The 25,283-nt window shown below is 35.3% G+C and overlaps 1 protein-coding gene across 3 annotated transcripts in view; it reads left to right on the forward strand.

The window, feature by feature from the left end:
* NUP98 (nucleoporin 98 and 96 precursor) overlaps positions 1-25,283 on the forward strand; it is a 120,452-nt gene that overhangs the window by 28,514 nt on the left and 66,655 nt on the right. The window contains exons 9-14 of one of the 3 annotated variants that reach the window (XM_026010577.2): positions 2,303-2,440; positions 4,075-4,162; positions 10,451-10,543; positions 16,641-16,781; positions 22,423-22,556; positions 24,938-25,125. In XM_026010577.2, the coding sequence (XP_025866362.1) occupies positions 2,303-2,440; positions 4,075-4,162; positions 10,451-10,543; positions 16,641-16,781; positions 22,423-22,556; positions 24,938-25,125 (782 nt within the window). Of the gene's footprint in view, positions 1-2,302; positions 2,441-4,074; positions 4,214-10,450; positions 10,544-16,640; positions 16,782-22,422; positions 22,557-24,937; positions 25,126-25,283 lie in introns of all 3 variants that reach the window. The other 2 variants (XM_026010578.2, XM_026010576.2) reach the window with 2 other exon arrangements.

Here is a 25,283-nt window from a genome sequence, read left to right on the forward strand (position 1 = left end):
GCAACCACTTTGGAAAACAGTCTGGCAGTTCCCCAAACCGTCACACACAGAGTTACCATTTAATCCAGTAATTGCACACATTGGTGTTTCCCCAAGAAATGAAAACACAAAACTTTGTACACAAATGATTATAGCATAGCCAAAATATAGAAATATCTCAAATGTCCATTAGTAATGAACAGATAAGCAAATGTGGTATATTCATATAGTGGAATATTATTCAGCCATAAATGGAACAATAAATGTTACAACATGGATGGACATTTTATTTTTTTTTAACTTAATTTAATTTAATTTTTTAAATTTATTCATGAGAGACACACACACAGAGAGAGAGGCAGAGACATAGGCAGAGGGAAGCAGGCTCCATGCAGGGAGCCCGATGTGGGACTTGATCCCAGGTCTCTAGGATCAGGCCCTGGGCCGAAGGCGGCACTAAACCGCTGAGCCACCCGGGCTTCCCTGGATGGACATTTTAAACATGCTGAGTTTAAATAAATTTAGCTTACAAAGGACCACATTTTGTAAGATTCCATTCATACAAAATTGGACAAATCTGTGCAAATGAAAAGTAGATTAGTGATTGGTTGCCTACAAATAGTGACTACTACTGGGTCTGGAGTTTCTTTTTGGAGTGATGAAAACATTCTAAATCTAGAGAGTAGGGATAATTGCACAAGTCTGAACATACAAAAAAAGAAAACTAGGGAACTGTAAATGGATAAATTTCATGGTATGTGATTTTTACTTCAGTAAAGCTGTTTTTATTTCTATTATTATTTTTAAAAATATTTATTTTTTTATAAGAAACAGAGAGAGGCAGAGACATAGGCAGAGGAAGAGTCTTGCAAGGAGCCTTATGCAGGACTCAATCCCAGGACCTGGGGATCATGACCTGAGCCAAAGGCAAGATACTAAACCACTGAGCCACCTAGGTGCCCAGTAAAGCTGTTTAAAAACATGATGTTTGGGGCACCTGGGTAGAGGCTCAGTTAGTTAAGCATCTGGCTCTTGGTTTTGTCTCAGATCATGATCTCGGGTACATCAGTTTGAGCCCCACATTAGGCTTCCTGCTCAGCAGGGAGTCTGCTTGAGATTGTCTCTCCCTCCCTCTGCTCCTCTCCATCTACTTTACCCCCTATGTGGGCTTGCTCTGTCTGTCTCTCAAATGAATATATCTTGAAAAACAACCCCAATACTATGTTGAGTTCTCATTTCAGCAGTAATAGTCTATTAGTGCAGTATTTTTCTTTTGTTAACTAATGCATAAATAAAATACATTCTTTTTTTTTTTTTTAATGGATCATCCAGCTCTAATCCAGCTTTTTTTTTTTTTTTTAATTTTTATTTATTTATAACAGTCACACAGAGAGAGAGAGAGGCAGAGACACAGGCAGAGGGGGAAGCAGGCTCCATGCACCGGGAGCCCGACGTGGGATTCGATCCCGGGTCTCCAGGATCGCGCCCTGGGCCAAAGGCAGGCGCCAAACCGCTGCGCCACCCAGGGATCCCATAAAATACATTCTTAAATATTTTCTTATTTGAAATGAGTGTAGTTGCTCATCTCAAATTAAGGTGACTTTTGAACTTTATACTCCTGCCTCTGTCCAGATTGGTTATTTCCTCCGATTGTTTTCAGTTACTTGCTTCAAAGTACATTCCCCAGCTCAGTATTGATTAGTTCTTTTGGCATAACTCTCTGAAAATGAAGCATTCTGTCATTTTTTTTTTTTTTATAAAGGTGAGGGGCTTTCTTATTCTTACCCCCTTGACTTTTTTTTTTTTTTAACATTTATTTATTCATGAGAGACAGAGAAGTAGAGACAGAGGCAGAGGGGAAGCAGGCTCCATGCAGGGAGCTTGATGCTGGGACTCGATCCTGGCACTCCAGGATCATGTCCTGGGCTGAAGGTGGCACTAAACCACTGAGCCACCCGGGCTGCCCCATATTTTGTTTTTAGTGCTGCAACTCTGCTATTTCGTAGAGCACAAGAGTTAGTATAAAGTCTTACTAGCTGTCCAGGATCTCAGAACTCATTGGGCTTATAGATGTAGATTCTAATTTCTGGTCCTGTTAGTCAGGATCTGTAATATCTTGGGCAAGTTTTTAACTGCCCTGAGGTATTATGTATCTGTTTCTTTGTTTTTTGAAAATGGCCCTCATTAGGGTTGTTGTGAAGAAAAGAACTCCTTGTGTTTAGTATAATATCAAATAAACTTTTTAAAAATGGCAACTATTATTAACCTAAGACTTAAAACTGATTGTTGTAGGATATCTTTTAATGTACATTACCTTTTGCAGGGTTTATTTGGGGTAACCCAAGCTTCACAACCTGGAGGTCTTTTTGGGACAGCTACAAATACCAGCACTGGGACAGCATTTGGAACAGGAACAGGTCTCTTTGGGCAGCCCAACACTGGATTTGGTGCTGTTGGTTCGGTAAGTTTTTACAGTTGACTCTAATTTGAAGATATGTATACATTTGTTAAAGGAATTTCTAAGAAAGATTTAACTAGCAAGTATTTTTTACTGGATACATAATATGACTTGATACTGGAAATAACTAAAAGCTCTTCGGTGCAAAAAAGAATAACGAGGTAACTTTAGTCAGTTAATTTTCAAGTAGTAAGTTCTTTTTTAAACTTCTTTGCCTCGGTACTAATAAACAGTTTATTTCTGATGGCACAGTATCATTCTAGTTGTTTAAATTATTGAGTGTAAATTGAAGTGCTATCATTCTTAAAATCAGGTAATTTTTACTTCCCTGTATCTAACCTCTGTTTGGGGTGAAAAGTCAATGTGATACTTGAGAATTAAATTTTTGAAGTTGCTAAAATTGTTGGTGATCTCATGCTTTTCATGTAGTTGGAGGCTTAACTGAATTGTGTTCCTTGTTAAGTCATTTAAGTAAACTACTATTTACGAGTGCACCTGACTTAAAAATATCGGTAAATTCTGTATTGCCACTTACTTAACTATATGAGAATCAGTATGAAACAGCCAATCTGTATTATGTACCCATTTAAAAAAAGCTTTGACACATGTTGTAGATAATGTAAAGGAAAGAAAAATTCCAAAACGTGATTTTCATGGAGATTGAAATCTGTTATTTCCTAACTTCTTTGGGCAGCTAATTAAGGTGAGAAATTGAGAAAATTAAATAATGCTTCAAAAAGTTTTTAGTAACCACTTTATTGAGATATAATCCATATGCCATACAATTCACCCTTTTAAAGTTTATAATTCAGTGGTTTTTAGTATACCAACAGATTGGAACTATCACCATACTCCATTTTAGAACATACTCATCACTTTAATAAAAAGAAACCTCATACTCAGTAGTAGTCCCTTCTCATTTCCCCTTAATTACTTCAAGCCTGCTGTCTAGATTTATCTATTCTGGTCATTTCATAAACATTGAATATATAGACTTTTGTGACTGATTTCTTTTACTTATCATTAATGTTTTTGAAGATTCTTCCATGGTCTAACATGCTTAATTTTTTTATTGTGACTGTTTCTTTTTTTTTTTTTATTTTTTTTTAAATTTTATTTATTTATGATAGTCACACAGATAGAGAGAGAGAGAGAGGCAGAGACACAGGCAGAGGGAGAAGCAGGCTTCACGCACCGGGAGCCCGATGTGGGATTCGATCCCGGGTCTCCAGGATCGCGCCCTGGGCCAAAGACAGGTGCTAAACCGCTGCGCCACCCAGGGATCCCTATTGTGACTGTTTCTATTTGCAGATTGAATATGATACATTCTGTTATCAGGTCAAAAAATAGTTGATTACTGTATTGTTTTCTTTGACCTACTGAAATACTGTGTTTCCTGAAGGGTTGTCATTGATTTTACAGATTTTATAGAGCATGCTCTAAAAAATGAATCTTATTCAGATTAGTATACTTTTCTGATAATCTTTATTCATCCTATTTCTACTTTTTTCATAAAAGTTATGACATCTTCTCTTGCTTACCTCACATCCAACTCAGTATACCTGAGGTAGCCTCTATTTGCTGTGTGGATGTATCTTTTTACTACTTAAAATTTTTCTGTATTTTGTTCTTTTTAGACCCTGTTTGGCAATAACAAGCTTACTACATTTGGAACCAGCACAACCAGTGCTCCTTCATTTGGTACAACCAGTGGCGGGCTCTTTGGTAACAAACCAACCCTGACTTTAGGAACCAATACAAACACTTCCAATTTTGGTACATATAAAAAGCAGGTTTGGCTCTCTTAAAGTTACACTGACTATACCACACATCATTCTCCTGATTCATATGATTGGGAATATTTAAAAATTCTCAGGTAAGCTGTGGCTAGATATGAGGTACCAGAGGGGGAAAGGTTTAAAATCATGGACTTGGGTTGACATACCTAGAAGAGATGTAAATTGCCTTACCTCATTATTAGTCTCTTAACTCCTTGCTTTGGATAAAATGGGCCATTCAACACATGCAGTAGTACCTTGTAGAAAGTTGCTTTTCTAACAGAGATTAATTTTTTCTTGGATTACCTCACCAGTAGTTGAGAAACCATATGAAACACATTCAGTTGAGATAACACATTCTCTTAGGCCAGGTTTCAAACAGGGAAGTAGTGCACAAATGAGATTTGATGAATTTTTTAAAAAATATTTTATTTATTCATGAGAGACATAGAGGCAGCAACATAGGCAGAGGGAGAAGCAGGCTCCTCATGGGGAGCCCGATGTGAGTCTCAATCCCAGGACTCAGATCATGACCTGAGCCTAAAGCAAACACTCAACCATTGAGCCACCCAGGCATCCCGAGATTTGATGACTTTTTAATGTTTTTTGTTGTTTTTGTTTTGATTATTTTTGGTTTTAGAGATTTCATTTTGGGGGGGATTTGATGATTCTTACTGAAAATTGAAGCTTTCTTTCAGCTATAAAAGTATATTTTATGTTCATTTAAAAATATGAAAAATACAGTTAAGATTGAATGATAATTTTAAAAATAACCCTAAACTACTATTTAGAGAAATGTTGGAATCATTAAACTTGCTTAATAGAAACATTTGTCTTCTGTAACTACCTAATTAAGTTCTAAATCAACTTTTAAACAAATTAACATAATTTGTGTTATAAGTCAGATAAGGAAGTTCATTTCATGACCGAGGGAAATAGTGGTTTAAGTATCTGTTAGGATTTTATGTGCCAGATACATCATCAGACACTGGGAATATTTATTGAGAGACGAATGAAAAGACATGGTTGTTGGAGTGCCCGGCTGACTCAATTGGAAGAGCATGTGACTCCTGATCTCAGGGTTGTGAATTTTAGCCTCCCTTTGGATGGAGGGATTACTTTAAAAAAAAAAATAAGACATGGTTATTTGCTATAGGTCAGCAGTTATATAATTTTTTGGTGTTTTTGCGAAGTCTTACAGTGTATGGGAAAAGGGACTGCATTAAACATGAATTATTACAGAAATATATGTGAAAAATAGGTACCAATTGTTAATTTTTTGTGTTTAGTTTGCTTCTTAAAAGATAATTTACTTTAGAGAGAGTTCATGCTTGAGTGTAGGGTGGGGGAGGGGCTACGGGAAAGGTAGAGAGAATCCTAAGTGGACTCTGCTGAGCATCCCCAAGATCATGACCTGAACTGAAACCAAGATTCGGACATTTAACTAATTGCACCCCCGGGTGCCCCTTTAGTTTGATTTTTTTTTTTTTACCTCTTGTGTTGGTCACTTACTCCTAGTAATGATTGTCATTTCACCTATAATTCTTTTTTATTATACTCTGTGAAAGAGTGGTTTTGAGGCAGCGGGCTTGGTTAACATGTGTACTTATTTCTTATTTTATAAAATTAAGATGGGAAAGATACTTAAGGGCTAAACCAGTGTTTTTCAGTCTTTTTTCATCACTACCACTCCTTCCTCCAAAAGCTTTGTAAACCATTTTTTTCTTAATAATCTTCTCACCCTGTGAGATTTTAATACCACATGTGTTTCTTTTATCTGTTTATATGATATGGGCTTTGAGGGCTGTAAGCCACTGTATAGCTATGATTCATTTAGCCCCTGGAGAACCACTTTTTCCTTTCTTTGAAAATGCACTTTTTTTTTTCTTTTTTTTTTTTTTGTAGCGTGCTTCATTGTCAGAAAAAAAATTGTTTTATCTGGGTACTTATATAAGCTAAAATTATAAAATGGTCTGGACTTACTGAAATATACTTAATGTTCTTTCATGGTTGCAGATTTCTGATTTGTTTGGAGATTTTTTGTTTTTGTCTAAATCTATTTATACTCATGTTCAGTGATTTGAAAGTGACAGATTTCATTTTTATCTAATATGCCTTATTACCTTATGTGATGAAACTTAATCATCCTTATTTTTTTTTTCTTTTTTAATCTCCAGTGTTGACCTAGTGCCTGGCATAGAATAGATGCTCACTAAAACTTAGTTAAATGAATTACTGAGTGAATAAATGGAGCTGTAAGAGGAAGGATTACTTCTAAGTCAGATGAAGTTTGTAGGGTGGGAACTTGGGTGAATTGAACATTCCATTACTACTCTTGAGGGATCTTGTCTGCGTAAAGCTTTCTTTGAAATTCTTGTTTTCTTGAGAAGCTGTCAACTTGGAGTTTGTGGTTGAGAGTCCTCTGGAAATAAGCCATATAACAATCTGGAAATGGAATGCAGTTATACAAAGATTTAGAGCATCATTATATTATTGTTAGCCACACATTATCCATTACGGAATTTTGTTTCTGCTGCTGATTAATCCACAAAGTTAAAGGTTGGGGTACTTGCTGCTACAGTTGGTGTGGTGAGATCCTAAAGTCATTCTTTAGAGATATCAGTTCATTTTCTTAGTAAGTGATTACTCCTGGCAGGGACAAGTTTAAGATTAAGTGAATATAAGATAGTGTCTGAATTTCTAAACGAATGGAGAAATAGAATTCTTTTAGGAGAGGAATTACAGACTGGTTGGATGTCAGCATTTGTGAGCAACAATTTAGAAAGGTTGATTCCTTAGGTATTGATGAGATGGTGATGGGCAATAAGTCAGTGGTTTTTCTGTACTATATGATTAGGTGGACAGTTAGGAACTATTTGTTTACTTAAACATCTTTTTTTTAAAGCTAATTTTTCTGAATTGTATATTTGAAATATAACATTTGTTTCAAGTGTAGGACATACTAATTTGCTATTTCTATAATATTGTGAAGTGATCACCATAGTCAGTCTAGTTAACATCTGTCATCATGCATAGTTATACTTTTTGTGATGAGAACTTTTAAGGTCTACTATTTTAGGAACTTCCAAATATGCAAGACAGTATTAACTATAGTCACCATGATACACATTACATCCCCATGACTTATTTATTTTATAACTGGAAGTTTGTACTTTTTGATTCCCTTTTACCCATTTCATCCATCCCCCATTCCTGCCTCTGGCAACCACCAATACATGTGTGGTGGTATGTGTGAGACAGGTATGGTTTTTTGTGTTACAAGATTACACATATAAATGAGATCATGCAATATTTGTCTTTCTCTGTATGGTTTATTTCAGTTATCACAATGCTTTAAAATCCATCTGTGTTGTCACAAATGGTAAAATTTCATTGTGCTTTATAGTGGAATAATACTCCATTGTATGCATGTACTACATCTTTATCTGTTTATCCACAAATGGCTACTTAGGTTATATCTTATATTTTGACTATTATAAATAATGCTACAATGAATGTGCATATATCTTCTCGAGTTAGTTTTTTTTTCCCCCCCTTTGAATAATACCCAGAAGGGGGATTGGTAATTATAGTTTTAATTTTTTGAGGACCCTCCAAACTGTTTCCACAGTGTCTACACCAGTTTACATGCTCATCAACAGTGCACCATGGGTTCCCTTTTCTCTGTGTTTTCACCAACATTTGTTATTTCTTGTCCTTTGGATAATAGCCATTTTAACAGGTGTGAGGTGATAACTCATTGTGGTTTGATTTGCATTTCCCTGATAATTAATGATGTTGAGCATCTTTGCATGTGTCTTTTAGCTATCTATATGTCTTCTTTGTAAAGAGGTCTACAAGGATCTTCTACCTATTTCTTAATTAGATTGTGTTTTTACTGTTGGATTGTTGATTGGATATTAGCCTCTTACCAGATGTATGATTTGCAAGTATTTTCCCTCATTCAGTAGACTGCCTTTTATTTTGTTGATGGTTCCCTTTGCTGTACAGAAGGTTTTGAGTTTGATATAGTCCCAGTTGTTTATTTCTGCTTTTGTTGCCTTTGCTTTTCGCATTACATCCAAAAAATCATTGCCAGGACAGATATTAAGGAGTTTACTGCCAATGTTTTCTTCTAGGAGTTTTATACTTTGAAGTCTTATAGTTTAAGTCTAATTTTTGTGTATTGTGTATGATGGTGGTCCAGTTTCATTCCTTTGCTGTCCAGGTTTCCTGGCATCATTTATTGGGGAGACTATTCTTTCCCATTGTATATTCTTGGCTTCTTTGTTTTAAATTAATTGAACATTAATTAATGGTCCTTAATTTTAATTTAAAAATTGTTTTGAAATAACAGAGTTGATCAACTTTTGTCAGTAAGAATCGGAGGAAATGTGTGGTATAAACAGTGTAAGTTGGGACTTATTTCCCTCGTGTGGGTTTGAGATAGTTCACGAGTATCTTATTTTCTACTGTTAATGGGGCTGGAAGATCCTTTCTGGATATATTTTAACTTGAAAAGGAAAAGAATATCTCCAAGTACATTTTTTCCTGTTTTTTTTTTTTCCCTTTAAAAAAATTGATTGTGCTTGAGTAGCAGTACTCCCATTTTGTGGCATAGCTATTAATTAGCATAATTGAAGAAAAGATTTAATGAGTGTATGAGTTAAATAGATTATGTCAGATTACATGCATTTTTAAGTGTATTAGAAACATATTTTCAAACTGTTTACATTCTTTAACTTTTCTTGATCTTTCTCATTGAGATAATAATCCAAATACTGGCATGACTGACTGAGTGTAACATTCTTAGTTGGTGATAATATCCTATATTCCAGATATTCTCTTTACTTTGTTATCTTTTGAACTTGTTTCCCTCCATGATACCCCTTAAAAAAACTTCCAGGTGTTCCAAGAACAAGGTTTGCTGGCCAATGATTGATTTTTCTTTTTTCCTCTTATCAAGAGAGATCAATGATAGGGTTACCTGGCTGATTTAGTAGGTGGAACATGCAACTCTTTTTCTTGCATGCATTAGTTAGGGGAGGAGCCAGAGTGAGAGAATCCTCAAACAGACTCCCTATCAAGTGTGGAGCCTGATGCAGGGCCCAGTCTCACGACCCACAAGATCATGACCTGAGCCAACCATAAGAGTCTGATGCTCCACTGACAGCCAGGTACCCTTGGAGCATTTAGCTCTTGATCTCAGGGTTGTGAGTTCAAGCTGCACGTTGGGTGTAGAGATTACTTAACAAAATCTTAATTAAAAAAAGAGATTAATGATATGTTTATTGGCTGTTTGGTTGATATTTAGCTCTAAAAGAGGTGCAAAACTTTTGGACATATCTGAACAGAAGGGAAATGGCAGTAATGAATGCAGTATATAGGTATCTTTCGGGGAAACCTGTGGATTTTCCAAGGGAAATCATAGGATTTTATCATAGGATGGTAGGTCATAGTGAAGGAGAATGGTTTGTTTACCTCTATCATCTCTGATAATGAAGTAGTTCAACACAAGAAAAGTTATTTATAGATTATCTTCTCATTTTAATTATCAGCTAGTTGAGTTCTTGAGTGCTCCATGAGCTGATTGGTTATGATACCTTTAAAGTTGCTCCTGTGTGATCAGCCAGCCACACATTATTGCCCGTACAGGATTCATTTGTTCAAAACCAAACCCTACTGTAGAGATTTTTATAGATAAAATCCTATTAACAAGAACCTTTAGCTTCAGTAGTCTTTGTTGATTGTCTCATATATATAGTTTAAGTAATCTCTGTACCCAGTGTGGGGCTCAAACTCACAACCCTGAGATCAAAGGCCACATGCTCTACTGATTGAGCCAGCTAGGGGCCCCAATTGTCTTATTTTTAATAAAAGTTTGAGGAAATGCATTTTTCTTCCATTAATTAAATGTAAAAAATAGGTTTGAGGCTTTGAGTATTAAAAAGGGAATGTATATGCTCAAGCACAATCACTTTGTTTTAATGGATATTATCCTGTATTGAATATTTCAAGTCTGAAACATAATTAAGTAAATAGGAAGATTTTGGGGTCTGTTTATAGGCATCAAAATTAAAAAAATTTTAAAAAGCCTACCATTTAGGATTTCTAAATACCAATAACCGGACAAGATGCAAAGCTTAGGATCGTACTGCCTTTTTAAAAATTCCCTTGTATAGGAAATTAAGAGTTGTGTTAAAAGTATAGTCCACTCATTCTTTTCTCCTTCTAGGTTTTGGCACAAATACCAGTGGGAGTAGTATTTTTGGAAGTAAACCGGGACCTGGCACTCTGGGAACTGGGCTTGGTGCAGGATTTGGAACAGGTAAGGAACTGTACCTGAGATTTAGGAAGTGGCACAACATGGCTTTCTATTTGCTAGAAGTTAAGATCACCGTTAAATCATATGCCTGGAATAGGCAGCCTAGATTTTCATTTTCACAAGTGGACTAATAAAACATTCCCAGCAGTTATATTTTACCAGGTTTTAAAACATTTGCACATTTTATCTTAGAGGTTGTATTCTCCCTTTCTATAAAATGTTTGTCTTCTGATAGTCTAGTCTGTCTGGGATTTTTAGTTTTTAATGTGAGACTTGTCAATATGATGACATTATTTTCACTTCCCTTGTGCTACCTTTGTAACAAAGATTTGAACTGTTAGTCAAGTAAGCTTTACTACCCTAATGGTAAGAGAGAGCAGTAAGAGCATAAGTTGAAGTAATTTTAGCAAATACCCTGAGGTTTTATAAGGTCGGTGCATACCTCTCAGTTCTTTCCACCTTGATGTAGTGTCTTCACACCTTTATCTCTATTCCTCCTATTGATTTAATGCTTTTGAAGACACTGACCCTTTTGCCTGCCCAGCTTTTTTAAGCAGTATGAGAGTGGTAGTGGTCATAAGATGAATAATGCTTCAGCATGTAGAGTTCTAACAGGATTGTTATAGCATATAGTTTTGCCTGTTTCCCAAGTCATCTGACCATGGGTGTGTGGTCATTTAGTTGCAAACCATTTATTTCCATGGTCTCTGTTTCCCTTGTCCAGTTATCTCTTGTTTTTGCTTCTATGCTCTGATCATTTATCTGTCATTTCCTTTTTATTTTTTATTTTTTTTAAGATTTTACTTTTAAGCAATTTCTATATCCATTATAGGGCTTGAACCCACAACCCCAAGATCAAGAGTCTCATGATTAACTGACTGAGCCAGCGGGGCGCTTCATCCTGTCCTTTTTAATAGAACCTCATTTTGTGCTCTATGAGCTATTTCCTCCCCTTTTTTTTTTTTTTTTTAAGATTTTACTTATTCATGATAGAGAGAGGCACAGAGACATAGGCAGAGGGAGAAGCAGGCTCCATGCAGGGAGCCCGATGTGGGACTCAATCCCAGGACCCCAGGATCATACCCTGAGCTGGAAGGCAGATGCTTAACCACTGAGCCACCCGGGGATCCCTCTATTTTTCTTTTTAAAATAAAAGATCTAGGTGCTTTTTTAAAAAATTCAGCAATACAGAAGTTTCATGATAAGTCAACATCATTCAGCTGTGAAGTAACAGTATTGAAAGTTTGGTGTTGTCAGACTTCTTTACATTTTATACAGTTTTTTCATTTATTACATTTTTCAAATGTGTACACACACAAAGTTGTGTGTGTGTTATATATATTTTTTATTATATTCTTAAATAGAAACCATATCCTTAACCAAAGACTGAGATACATACATTAGTGGGATATAATACTTATAGAGTGGGCTGCAAACAGCATTTAAGGGAAAAAAAATTAGAATGAAAAAATCATTGTACAAAGCAAATTAAGTATCATTTAATTTTTGTTTTAGTCATATATGTGTTTATGAGTCTCTCCAGGTATTTCATATTGTGTGCTACAGTAAAATGTTTCAATCTGAAATCAACTGCCTTACGTGGTATTCTGTATTTCATTTTTTCACTTCCCATGACATTTTGGGCATGTATTTTTTCATTTGATCCATATATATAGGTCTAATTAATGCTTTAAAAATAACTGTTTAGTATTCCATTATGTATGCATATATGCACATAACACATAATTATATATATTATAATTCAGTTTCCCCCTATTAGTAGACATTTGAGTTATTTAATATTAATAGCAATGCAATAATGAAGATCTTTATTACATAATTTTGTATGTGTTAGTATTACTGTAAGATTGAGACTTGGGGGCAGCCCGGGTGGCTCAGCGGTTTAGTGCCGTCTTCGGCCCAGAGCCTGATCCTGGAGACCTGGGATCGAGTCCCACATCTGGCTCCCTGCAAGGAGCCTGCTTCTCCCTCTGCCTCTCTCTCTTTCTGTGTGTCTCTCATGAATAAATAAATAAATCTTTTTTTTAAAAAAAAAAGATTGAGATTTGGAATTGGGTCAGAAGATAAACATTTTGAAGTTTGGTCAGTCTTGTTAATTTGTCTTCCAAAAAAAAATGCCATTTTGAACTTTTGTTCTCATTGTATAAAAGTGCTAATTTTTCCCATACCTTTCCATATATTTTTTTCTTTTCCACTACCCCCCCCATATTGTTGACTTTTTCATCTTTACATGCATGATAGTGGAAATTGGTATGTTCTAATTTGCAGTTCACTGATTACTGGTGAAAGATAGTCTCAATGTATTTTACTGGCCATTTGAATCTTTCAGTTCCTTGTTCATAATATTTGATCATTGTTTCTTAATCTATTTTTGAGAGTGCTTTATATATTGTGGATATTAACTCTTTTGGGTTGTATGATAGAGTTTTATCTGAACTTTTTAATTTATCCGAATTCTATCACATATATTTTGCAAGAAATAAAAATTAAAAAGCTCTAGTTTTTTGTGCAGTGTGATCTCTAAGCAAAATATATCATCTGACATCAGTGTTCTTTTCTAATCCTGGTGGAAAAATTAGCTTTGGTATGGGCAAATTACAAGCTTTTTCAAGGGTAGTTTTGACCCTACACAATTTGTGAACCATAAACATAAAGTGCAGGTAAGATGCTACTCTAATGTCTGTTAAAAAATATTTCCACCAAATCTTTAAGTTTTACCGTGTAGTTTTTTTTATTACCATGTAATTTTATGGTATCTTCACGTTTAAGTTTTACTTTTATGTGGTTAAAGTTGTCATTCTTTCCTTTTTGGCTTTTAGGTCTTGCAGGTTATTAGCAGTGCCTTCTCTTGCAGTCCAAATTATATAGTATTGTATAACTTTTTCTGATGCTATCATCTTCTCTTCCATAATAATGTAATAACTCCCCTTTTTTATTTATTTGGATATATTCAATTTTTTCTTAAGATTTTATATATTTATTCATGAGAGACAGAGAGAGGCAGAGACATAGGCAGAGAGAGAAGCAGGCTCCATGCAGAGAGCCCACTGTGGGACTCAGTCCCAGGCCCCTCTCTGATCACTCCTTGGGCCGAAGGCAGATGCTCAACCGTTGAGCCGCCCAGATGTCCCTGAATATATTCAGTTTTCCTTAAACAGCTCTACCTCACAGTCAACAGATCCCATTTTTTTTTACTGCTCTTATATATCCCTCATTCATGCTTTGCATAAACTGAAATACAATCAGTAAAGAATTTTACATTCCCAACCTTAGCAGAAATAGATGATATAGAGAAATGAGAGTTCTGAGAATCACTGAGCATACACTATTGGAATTCTTTGATGTTCACATCTGCTAAAGCAGACTTTAGCTTGGAGAGCTTAAAGCAGGCTTTGAGAGCAGTGTCTGGAGACAATTGTATGTAAATACCCATGTTCATGAATCCTATGTGTCATGGTATCACGAATAAAATAGCACGGTATAGGTTGGGGTGATGTGTTTTTGGGGCATTAGCTGAGTTGGTATCCTATGCACCTTTTGTATTGAGTGATGGAGATTCATACTCTTACCTCAGCTAACAAATTTTCTTGTAAAACATTTTATATTATTTATTGGTGTGTGATATTTTTACCCCCTGATGTGCTCAGCTAAGGAATACTCATTAAATCATGGGTGTATAAGTTTCTGATTTAATTTGACAGTAATATTAACTATCATTGGCACTATCATATGGCATTTTCTTGGTAGTTATTTAGTAATACTAAGAAATTTTAGTTCTTAAAAGTCTCTGTGAAGTAGTAAGTTTAAGGGTACATCTAGTAAAGTTTATTGTTACACTAAGAAAAATGTACCCAAAGCTAATAGATACCATAAATAAAATTAAATTTTAATGTTTATTAGAAGATCTCAAAAGGAATATGACCATTTTCACTTTTTTCTTGAGTATCCCTGGAGTTTCTAAGGGCCACTATTACTGTGGTGCCCTGTATATATCTACTTTATGATTTCCTACAGCTAATTATAAATACACTACATTTCATGAATTGACATTATCTTCCATCAGAATGTCCCTTAGCTTATGGACTATTAATAAATCCTTTCATTAAGTGTAAAAATCCATTTGTGTAATAGAAGATAGGTCTGGGTAAAATGCGTATTTTTTCATTAATAAATTGTAACAGTAGCAGGCAGGTCAATTTTTGATGGTCTCTTTCCAGATCACCTCTCAATGCCTTTTTAATTCTTTTTTTGGTTATTGAAATACAATGGTTTTTAGACTGTTTCATGGTTCTTCATCCAGGACTGCTACAAAGGTGAGGGAAATATGCATCTAGATGAGAAATTTTTGTCCATTTTATATATTTGGGTTTCTTCTAAGTTTTTGTTTAGGGGGTAAGGAAGGATTTGCTACCTGGAAAAATAAAGAATTCTGAAATTTGTGTTATAAACTATATCTTTCATGGAAGTAGTTTCAGTTTTTCTTGGAATTTTCACCAATTTCTAGTGGTTTGGGACTTTAAAAGAAGTCTTATTTCATATTCCAGAGCTAGGGTTTATAAGGAGAAATAATCCCTTTGCTACCTTTTATCTTCTTGTTATTGATGAAGTTGGACAATTAAGGAATGTTTTGTCCATTTAGTAGTTACCCTGATTTATATTGTATGGGTTTTTTTGAGTATAGACTTATCTTTGCTATTGCAATCTCAGAGCAGTTTGTATTCAATATATTTTATTTACTTATTTTAGAGAGAGTGCAAGAGACCTTGAGCGGGGGTGGAGGGAGAGGGAGAAAATCTCAACCAGGCTCCACACTGAATGCAGAGCCCAGTGCAGGGCTCAATCTCACGACCCTGAGATCTTGACCTGAGCTGAAATCAAGGCCTTGACCTGACTGACTGAGCTACCCAGGCGCCCTTTGATATTTTTGACCTCTAAGTATAACTTGAAGTGACTTTACAGTTCTCTCACGGAACTGTAGATCTTCCAAACTGCTAGTAACTTTTTGAGGAGGATGGGATGGAAATTTTAAAAATTTTATGCCAGTAATTTATTCTAAATAAATTCTCCCCATTTTCACAGCCAACAGTATCCATAAGCAAGATTCATTAGGCTTTAAAATATAAGTTTCTGCAGTGGGTTTCCCCTCTGAAAATAAGTTTTTATTCCATCCAGTCTGATTCATAATGAAACTTGAATCTGTTTAGTGAGCTCATCACAGGACATTTCGCTTTTTTTTTTTTTAAGTTTTATTTATTTAAGTAATCTCTATATACCAAGTGGGGTTTCAAATCATGACCCCAAGATCAAGAGTGGCATGCTCTTTGACTGAACCAGTCAGGTGCCCCCACTTACCTTTTTATAAAACAAAACGTTTGTCTTGGTGTAAAGTAGTATGCATGAGATGGTATACTTGAAAGTGTTACTTTTGCTATTCAAAGAAGATGTATTGGATTTGGTTTTCTATAGATTAGCTTCTATGTTAATCAAAACGATAACATTGTGATTGGTTCAGCTGCATATTTTAATTTGCAAATATTGAAATTTAAGGAGACTTATTTTTTTAATTCTTTCAAACTCTGTATTACTATAGTGTAGCAGTTAACCCTGATGCACCAAGCGTTTGAACCTCAGTTTCACCTTTTACTACATTGATGACGTTGAGCTGATTCCTAAACCCTCAATTTTCTCATCTATAAAATGTGGATAATATTTCCTACTTCAGGGTTATGAAGAATGAAACAGTAGCTTATGAATGTTAGTGTCTACTAGTCCTCTTGTAAATGCTTAATATGTGTTTTTTCATTTTAATCTTAGGGACAAATACCTAAGCTATATATTACTATCACATGTTATAGTTGAGGAAACAAGCACAGAGAGATTAAATATTTTGCCTCTGATGTATAGAATGTACTCAACACAGTGCTTGGCATATAATTAACATTTACTGTATTACCTCTTTTGTTGAAATGAGTGGTCATTATGAAGTTTCCAAATGTATTATATTTTTAAGTATCTGACCTCTGGCACCAACATTCAAAGGATCTCCTGTGGCGCTTTTTCTTTCCTCTTGTCTCCATAGCTCTTGGTGCTGGACAGGCATCTTTGTTTGGGAACAACCAACCTAAGATCGGAGGGCCTCTTGGTACAGGAGCCTTTGGGGCCCCTGGATTTAATACTACGACAGCCACTTTGGGCTTTGGAGCCCCCCAGGCCCCAGTAGGTAAGTGTCAGTCACTTTAGAAGGCTTTACTCAGTTTATTTCTTGCTAATACTTAACTTGTTAACCTGATTTTCCTCCCACTCCATCCCACCCTTAAGCAGTACACAAGTGCATATCACTAAACAGTCATGTAGTACAGAAGGGCTTGTGATGGATCCTGGCCTTCTCCACTTCCTGACTCCCAGGCCTAGTCCCCCAAAGAGACTGTTTTATTATGGCCACTTTGTTTCCTGGTATATAATTAAATGATGTGCTTATGTTGCTGTGTTTTGCTTTATTAAGTCTTAAGTAAATTTAACTTGTTAATGGTAGGTGAGAAATATAGCTCACTTAACCACCCACCTCTATGTTCTTTATTCACTTCTCCTAATATAGCTATGTTACTAAATTCCCTGAGTCATTTTATCTTTTGAAGTGTTTTTCATACTTCAATCGTTTGAATACCTTTTCCCAGTTATTGCCCTCTCTACTATCTTTATTATTATTATTTTTAACTTAAAAGTAACTTCTTAGTGTAAATATCTTTTTAAAAGAAATCTGCTCTATTGGAGCTTAAAAAAAACCCTGATAGCAGCTGGCATAAATGGAGTAACTGAGAGAATGAGAGAGAGCAAGAGAAAGTTAAGTTAGTCTCTGTACCATGAAGTTCATCTCTCATCATGATCCATGTACCACGTTTGGATAAGTTTTTTGCAAATTTAAACCATGTCCCTACATTTTCTTATTCTGTCAACTGCAAGAGAGTATTTCTTGAATCTCCTTGGTCAAGTAAGGATATTACTGCCCTTTCTTCCTTTCTATTTCCTCATTTCTTCTTTTGCCATCTTTATATTTTTGTATTGATAATGTATTCTGTCCTATAATTATTACCTTCATCTTTTCTTTGATTAAAGAATAATTTAAAAGTTGTAATTTATTACATTTATTACAACTATGAAAATATTGCTGCCCAGCCATGTACATCTTTTTTATACAGCTTTTTCCTTCCCCTAGAATTTCTGATTTTTTTTTTCTCCTTGCATTACCAGCCTTTATCACCCTCCTAAACTGGTCCAAATTCTTAAGGACGGTATCAGAATTCTTTCACTCTGGATATATCATTCATTGATCCCTCTATCCTCCAGTAGTATGAACTCTGATTATTCCCTAGGCCTTCAACATGCTCCTGATACTCACTTCAAGTCTACTCAGTGTCCTAGGTGTTGGTTTTTCCTCTACTTCCTGAATTGCCTAGAATGTATTTTTAAATAAAGTGTACGTATAAGGTAAACTTTGATCACTTACAGGTCTGAAAATACCTTTTTTGTTCCTCATGCTTTAATGTTATGGAATTCTAGTGTGAAAATAATTTATCCTCAGAACCTGGACTGTATTTATTGCATTAACCATTATTTGTTGAAAAGTCTGATGCCTTTCTAATTCTTGAGACTTTTAAGCCACTACTTCCATAAGCATTTAGGATTGTTCCCTTGTCCTGAAATTATACTGAATTACTTATATTCTTTCTTTTTTTTTTTTTTTTAAAGACTCTTTTCGTGTTTTAGAGTGGGGGGGACGGGCAGACAGGGAAAGAGACTCAAGCAGACTCCATGCCCAATGCAAAGCCCAACTCGAAGCTTGATGTCACAACCCTGAGATCATGACCTGAACCAAAAATCAAGAATTGGATGCTTAACCAATTAAGCCACTCAGGCACCCCTTTTTTATTTTAATGCTTGATTCTTAAGCTGTTTCTATTTTTTAGGAGATTTTTTATTGTCTTCTAAGTCATCTTTTTGAATTTTTGTTTGCAGCTTGTAAGAATTCTTTCTCCTTCTTTGAAAATTTCCTTTCTCAGGCATCCAGTTTGTAGATGCAATTTTCTCTTGAAACTTTAACTGGCATTTAAAAAATATTTTTAGGTCTTTTTGTGCCTTAATAAATCTTGAGGATTATTTTTGCATTGGCCCTACTCTTTAATACTCTGTGATCTTTATCATTCATATTCAAGAATAAAATAATAAAAAGCTCACTGGCAACTTATGTTTATGGGTAGAACTTGTTTACCAGTAAGTTTCACTTGAAGGTAAGTAGTCCAGGAACCAGTTATTGTTGAAGGGTCCTCTGATTGTCAGAATGCTACATTCTTAGCTCTGGGATGATGCAAGTACTGAAACTTGTTGCCCTTGTTCCTTCCATATGTTAACTTGGTTTCATCAGAGGCATACTCTCTTGGTGTTTGGCTTATCTGTTTAGTACACTTCTCCTGCTTTCAGTCTCAGTTCATCAAACTTGCTGTATTTGAATCCCTAATCTTTCTGGGATTCTACAGGGCAGATATGCTCCAATTTGGGCTGTAATCCCTTGTGAATGTATTCTAAGCTATAATTTGCACTATCCTGCATTGTCACTCCTCTATTTCTTTCCCCTAGAAATTTGTTCTATTTTCTCATCTCTTCATTTGTTATTTCCCGTTCTTTGTCATTATGGGTTACATAGATATATTTTAATTTGACTAAACACAGATTTTACTTAGGGGTGCTTGGGTGGCTCAGTTAGTTAAGCGTCTGCCTTTGGTTCAGGTCATGATCTTAGGGTTCTGAGCTCAAGTTCCACATCAAGCTCTCCACTTACGAAGTTCTCGTCTCCCTCTGTTTCTTCCCCTCACTTATTTTCTCTCTCTCTCATAAATAAATAATAAATAAATAAATAAAATCTTCATGAAAAACAGATTTTATTTAGATATTTGGTGTGGAGGTGAATTAGAATTCTAAAGTCAAAGTTCCTGACATGAGCATTTGATGTTATAATTACATATGGTAGTGTTACCATGCATATGAAAGTAGCTGTATTGCATTTTGGAATGTACATCATTACATCATAGGATATTAGTTGAAAGATGCTTTATAGAACTTATGTGAGTCCTCTTTTACCATGGTGTTCCTTAGTTACAGTTTTCCAAGTCAGTCTAGTCTATTGTTTTGTTCAGGTTGTTTAGAAACCAAAACATGCTTCCATAGAATTTCCACTTTGCGGTTCTACTTTTACCTCCTAAGCTAAGCAAACCAGTCTGTTAGTTTCTTTGCAGTAACTCTATTGTCTTTGTCCTAGATAAAATATCATCAGTGTTCTAGACTTTTTTTTTTTTAATACTTTTTCCTGTCCCTTGTTTGTCATGATGTGGCTTTTCAACAATTTTTGTTTTCTTCTTTTGTGTGTGTGTGTTTTCAAATTATTTTGAGCAGAATTGAATATAACACAAATGGCAGTTTAGTGCTTATGCTTGCTTGTTCACTTATTTTTGCTAACATCAGCTCTCTTGTCTATTTTTAAACAGTTAGCTTAGAAAATATTCCATATTTAAACATACCAAAGAAAAAAATCCTCACACACTTTCCTAATTACATTTGGTTTTGTTTTTTTTTTTTTTTTTTTTACATTTGGTTTTGTTAGAGGAGTTTTCTTTTGAGTAAGCTCAGGTGGGATGATCTATTATACTAATTAATGATTGGATCAGATGGTGCAGCTCAGTTTTGTTTTGTTTTTTTAAGGTTTTATTTACTCATTCATGTGTGAGAGAGAGGCAGAGATAGGCAGAGGGAGAAACAGGCTCCATGCAGGGAGCCGGACATGGGACTTGATCCAGGGTCACGCCCTGGGCTGAACCGTTGAGCCACCTGGGCTCCCCCAAGTCAGTGTTACTTTTAATGCATAATTGCCTGTCAAGTAATGGACTACTAGCATTCTTATAAAAACATCCAGGTTTTTTGAGTCTCCTTGAATAGTCCACAGAATAACATTATGCAGTTACTGTGTGGTACTTACTCTGTACCAGAAACTACTTTTCTTTTTTTTAAGATTTTATTTATTATTCATGAAAGACACAGAGAGAGATAGAGAGGAGAGACACAGGCAGAGGGAGAAGCAGGCTCCACACAGGGAGCCCAACGTGGACTCCATCCTGGGTCTCCTGGATCACACCCTGGGCTAAAGGCGGTGCTAAACCTCTGAGCCACCCGGGCTGCCCACTCACTGATAGTCTTAAATTGGTTTAGGAACTTTCTGAATACAGATGATTTGCTATATGCTCTTTAAATCAACATCTCTGATTTTCACAATCTTGAGCAAACTTGCACTTTCTCCTTATATATGAGCATCCATTGTTTTAGTATTAGTATGTCTAATTTTAAGAAAGCAGAATTTGAGAAGAGTGGATTTATCCCTTTTTTATTGATTTAGCTTTAGGTGTGTGTGTTCTTGTTCTGTTATTACTGCTGCTGTTAGTTTTTTTTCCCCCCTTATGAGTATTAAAATTTTCTAAATGTTTTGTTTGTGGGACTCCTTTAACGTGGATTATCTTATTTATATTTTGGTGTTATCCTTATTTTAAACACTTATAAAGGAAAAGTATTTTTATCTCTGAAATAACAAGTATGATCTGATTTTTTTTTTATCATTATTTTTGGAAATATTTTCCAAAGAAGTTTCTTCAAGGTACAATGTAGGTAGTTGTGTGGGTTTTCTTGCTTTCTTTTTATTGAATGTAATTACAGATCATCATCATTCCTTGTCTGTTCCCTAAATTCTCTGTGACTAATGACATGTTTTTAAATTTAAAAGAAAATTAGACTAATCAGGGTTTATTTTTTCTTTCAATTTTTACTTGAATGTAATAAGAATATTAAATGTAAATAGTAAACATATAAGGAAACCTTAACAGCCATTTTTATTTTTTGTATGCCACTTTCTTCTTTGATTATCTTGGTATACTTAATATTTTTTATTCTGGAATTTTTACTTATTATTTTTAAAGGTTTTATTTATTTATTCATGAGAGACATAGAGGCAGAGATGTAGGCACAGAGAGAAGAAGCAGGCTCCCCACCGGGAGCCCGATGCGGGACTTGATCCCTGGACCCTGGGATCTCTACCTGAGCCAAAGGCAGGCACTCAACTACTTAGCCACCCAGGCGCCCCCGGAATTTTTACTTATTAAATTAAATCAATGATATTTCCTGATTTCCACAGAGAAACACATTGTTATTTTTAATAACCGCTTAACTCACCATGTTGATGTATCATGATTTTTACAACTGTTAATGTTGGATATGGTTGTTTCCAAGTCGTAACAATTACAAATAGTATTTATTGAATACTTAACAAACTTCTCTTTGTTTCTGTTTTAAACCCTTGGGTTAAATTTCCATGATTGAAATGAGTAAGTTAAAAAATACAGAAACAGTACTTGTTTTATGTACTGTCATATTATTTCTGTTAGAGTAAAAATCAATTTATAATGTTTCTAGAAGTCCAAGACTATAATTCTTTTCATACAGCTGTGGCACTGATAGATAGGTATGCATAAAATACTTCTTCCAGGTTGTTTTAAATTACATTTTATTGATTATTCGTGACAGTGAACACCTAAGTAAAAATTTTTGTGTGTTGGCTCTTACGAAATGCCTCTTCATATCTTTGAGCCATTAGTTTATTTGATTGTTTATTTCCTTCACAGTTTGCTCTTGTACTCCCCACCAATAATGCCATGTAGTGAATCTGAACATTTTGAAAACCTTTCGCAAATGATTCTATGTTTACTTGCTGTAATTGCATTGGATCCTTGGACTGACATCTTGCTTTCTCTTTTCTTTTTCTCAAAAAGCTTTGACAGATCCTAATGCTTCTGCTGCCCAGCAAGCTGTTCTGCAACAGCACATCAATAGTCTAACATACTCACCTTTCGGAGACTCTCCTCTGTTCCGGAATCCCATGTCAGACCCTAAGAAGAAAGAAGAGGTAAATTTAAAGAACTTTACTTTTGTAAAGTTTATTTTTCAGATCAGGAGAAACTAAATGAGCAGTATGTAACTTCTTAAATAGCCTAAGCAAAGTTAGTTGTAATTAAGTTTTTAAGACACATTACTTATCTTTTCACTGGGCCAGGAGATACGTTATGTTTGCTGTATCTAGAAGGCAGCATGACAAACAGTGAAATGAACACTGGACTGGAGGTGAGGGCTGACTTTTCAACAGCCCTGAAATAAGGCATATATTATTATTCCAGTTTTATAGTTGAACCAATCTAAGGCTCAGAGAGGCTAATTTTCCTAAAATCATAATGCTCTTAAGTGGCACATCAATATCGTTTCTTCTGGTTTCTGTAGTTAACCTTGTCTTAATCTTTTATGCACTAATGTCAAAGAAATGATTTTCTGCTCACAGTGGTGTGGGTTAAAAGTAGTCTTTGGTGTGTTTAATCCTCATGTTGCCGTGTGTAGTCTGAGACTTTGAGTGTGTATTTTTGCCTCTGAATGTGTTTCTTCATCTGTAAAATGGGAATAGTAATACTCTTTAGTGTTGAGACTTAAATGAGATAATGCATACCTAGTTCATAGTAAGTCAGGCCGTCTGTAGATGTTACTACTGAGTTATTCATGTCATCGCATTTCTCCTTCAGCTGGTATTTGAATTAACTCTATAACTAGATATAATGAGAAGTAAGATAGGAATTAAGTGCTTTATAACATGCTTTTAAATGTAAGTTGTGCTTAAATGAAAATTATGTGTGTGGCATCTGAGTGGCTTGGTCAGTTAAGCATCTGACTCTTGATCTCAGGGTTGTGAGTTCAAGTCCCGTGTTGCGCTCCATGCTGGGTGTGAAGCCTACTTAAAAAAAAGAAAAGAAAATTATGTGTTACTTGTGTAGTATAATTAGAGGCCTGAGTATGTGCTAGTCACTGTGTTCAGTACCAAGGATACAAAATGAAAACAAGAACTTATCTGCTTAACTGCTTGCTATTTATTTAGTGAGGAAGATTAGATCTCTTAAGGTGTTCAAATTTACCCAATTTCAATACAGTAAATACAGTAATAAAATAGCCCATCAGCTGATAATCGATAAACAAAATGTTGTATATCTATATGATGAAATATCATTCAGTCGTGAAAAGGAAAGAAGTATTGATACATGCTACATACAATGTGAGTGAACCTTGGAAACATTATGCTGGGTGAAAGAAGTCAGACATAGGAGGCCACATAACTCCATTTATATACAATGCCCAGAGTAGGCAAATTTTTTGAGACAAAGTATATTTGTGTGTGTGCCTACTGGTAAGGAGTGGAATTGGGAGGCACAACATTTCTTTTTTTGAAGTGAGGGGAATGTTCTGGACTTAGAACATGGTGATTCTTGCCCAACTTAGTAAATATACTAAAATTCCCTGGATTGTATGAGTTAAAATGTTGAATATAATGTTAAGGAAGAGTGTAGATTCTTGGATGAGTGTGATAAGGCTTTTGCAAAAGAGGTAACATTTAACTTTTTTTAAGTATGTGTGGAGAAGTTGGTAGATCTAGGTCAAGACATTCCAAGCAATGGCACACGATTGTGAAGGATCACAAAAAAGATCTAGAAAGGTTCATTGTTGCTAAAGTCTAAACAGTCTGCACTGTAAAGAGAAACATAAACTATGTCAGGGTTTATGTGTTAGACGTTGTTTCAAGTGGTTATATGATCCCATGTATAATGTTTAGGAAAACAAATGTTTAACATACTGCACATGCTATAGAATCATACTAAAGGTGCCATCAAAATCCACCTGAAGTTTTCTTTTCTTTTTTTTTAATTTATTTATTCATGAGAGACACACAGAGAGAGGCAGAGATACAGGCAGAAGGAGAAGCAGGCTCCATGCAAGGAGCCCGGCGTGGGACTTGATCCCAGGTCTCCAGGATCAGGCCCTGGGCTGAAGGTGGCGCTAAACCGCTGAGCCACCTGGGCTGCCTCCCACCTGAAGTTTTCATCAGTTGTGTCTCTCTTCTACTAACTTGTAATTTCCTCAAATACCAGGGAAAGTGATTTTATTATTTTTATTGCCAGTACTTAGTTTTTGACTCATGGCAGTTATCAACGTTTAACTAATGCTGAATAAATCCAAGCTAATATCATTTTTTCAGCATGATTTAGATTGCACAGAAGTTGAATACAAATTCAAAGGTAGATTTCAGTTTATATTGAAGCATAAGATTTTTGGTTGAGTTGAAAAATAAACAGTATCTACCTGGGTAAATGGCAGAGATATTTGAACTCTGTTCTTAATGTGTTTTTTTTTTTTTAAGGCCAAATAATGCATATGAGTTAAATGAGAACTTTCCTTGATGCTTTTGTTTTTCAGAGATTGAAACCAACAAATCCAGCAGCCCAGAAGGCTCTCACTACACCCACTCATTATAAACTAACACCCCGCCCTGCCACCAGAGTTCGACCAAAGGCTTTACAGACAACAGGCACAGCCAAGTCACATCTATTTGATGGGCTGGATGATGATGAGCCATCCTTAGCCAATGGAGCATTCATGCCCAAGTGAGTTTATTTTTGTTAACATAAGTTGAACATAAATATTAATTTAAATATAGTATGAATGTTGTAAGTTTAATCTTATTTGCTTTTTTGTTTTTTTAAAGATTTATCTATTAGCGCAATGCACACAAGTGCGAAAGGGGACAGAGGAGGAGATAATC

This window comes from Vulpes vulpes, chromosome 11 (genome assembly GCF_048418805.1).
Source record: "Vulpes vulpes isolate BD-2025 chromosome 11, VulVul3, whole genome shotgun sequence".
Classification (NCBI taxonomy): domain Eukaryota; kingdom Metazoa; phylum Chordata; class Mammalia; order Carnivora; family Canidae; genus Vulpes; species Vulpes vulpes.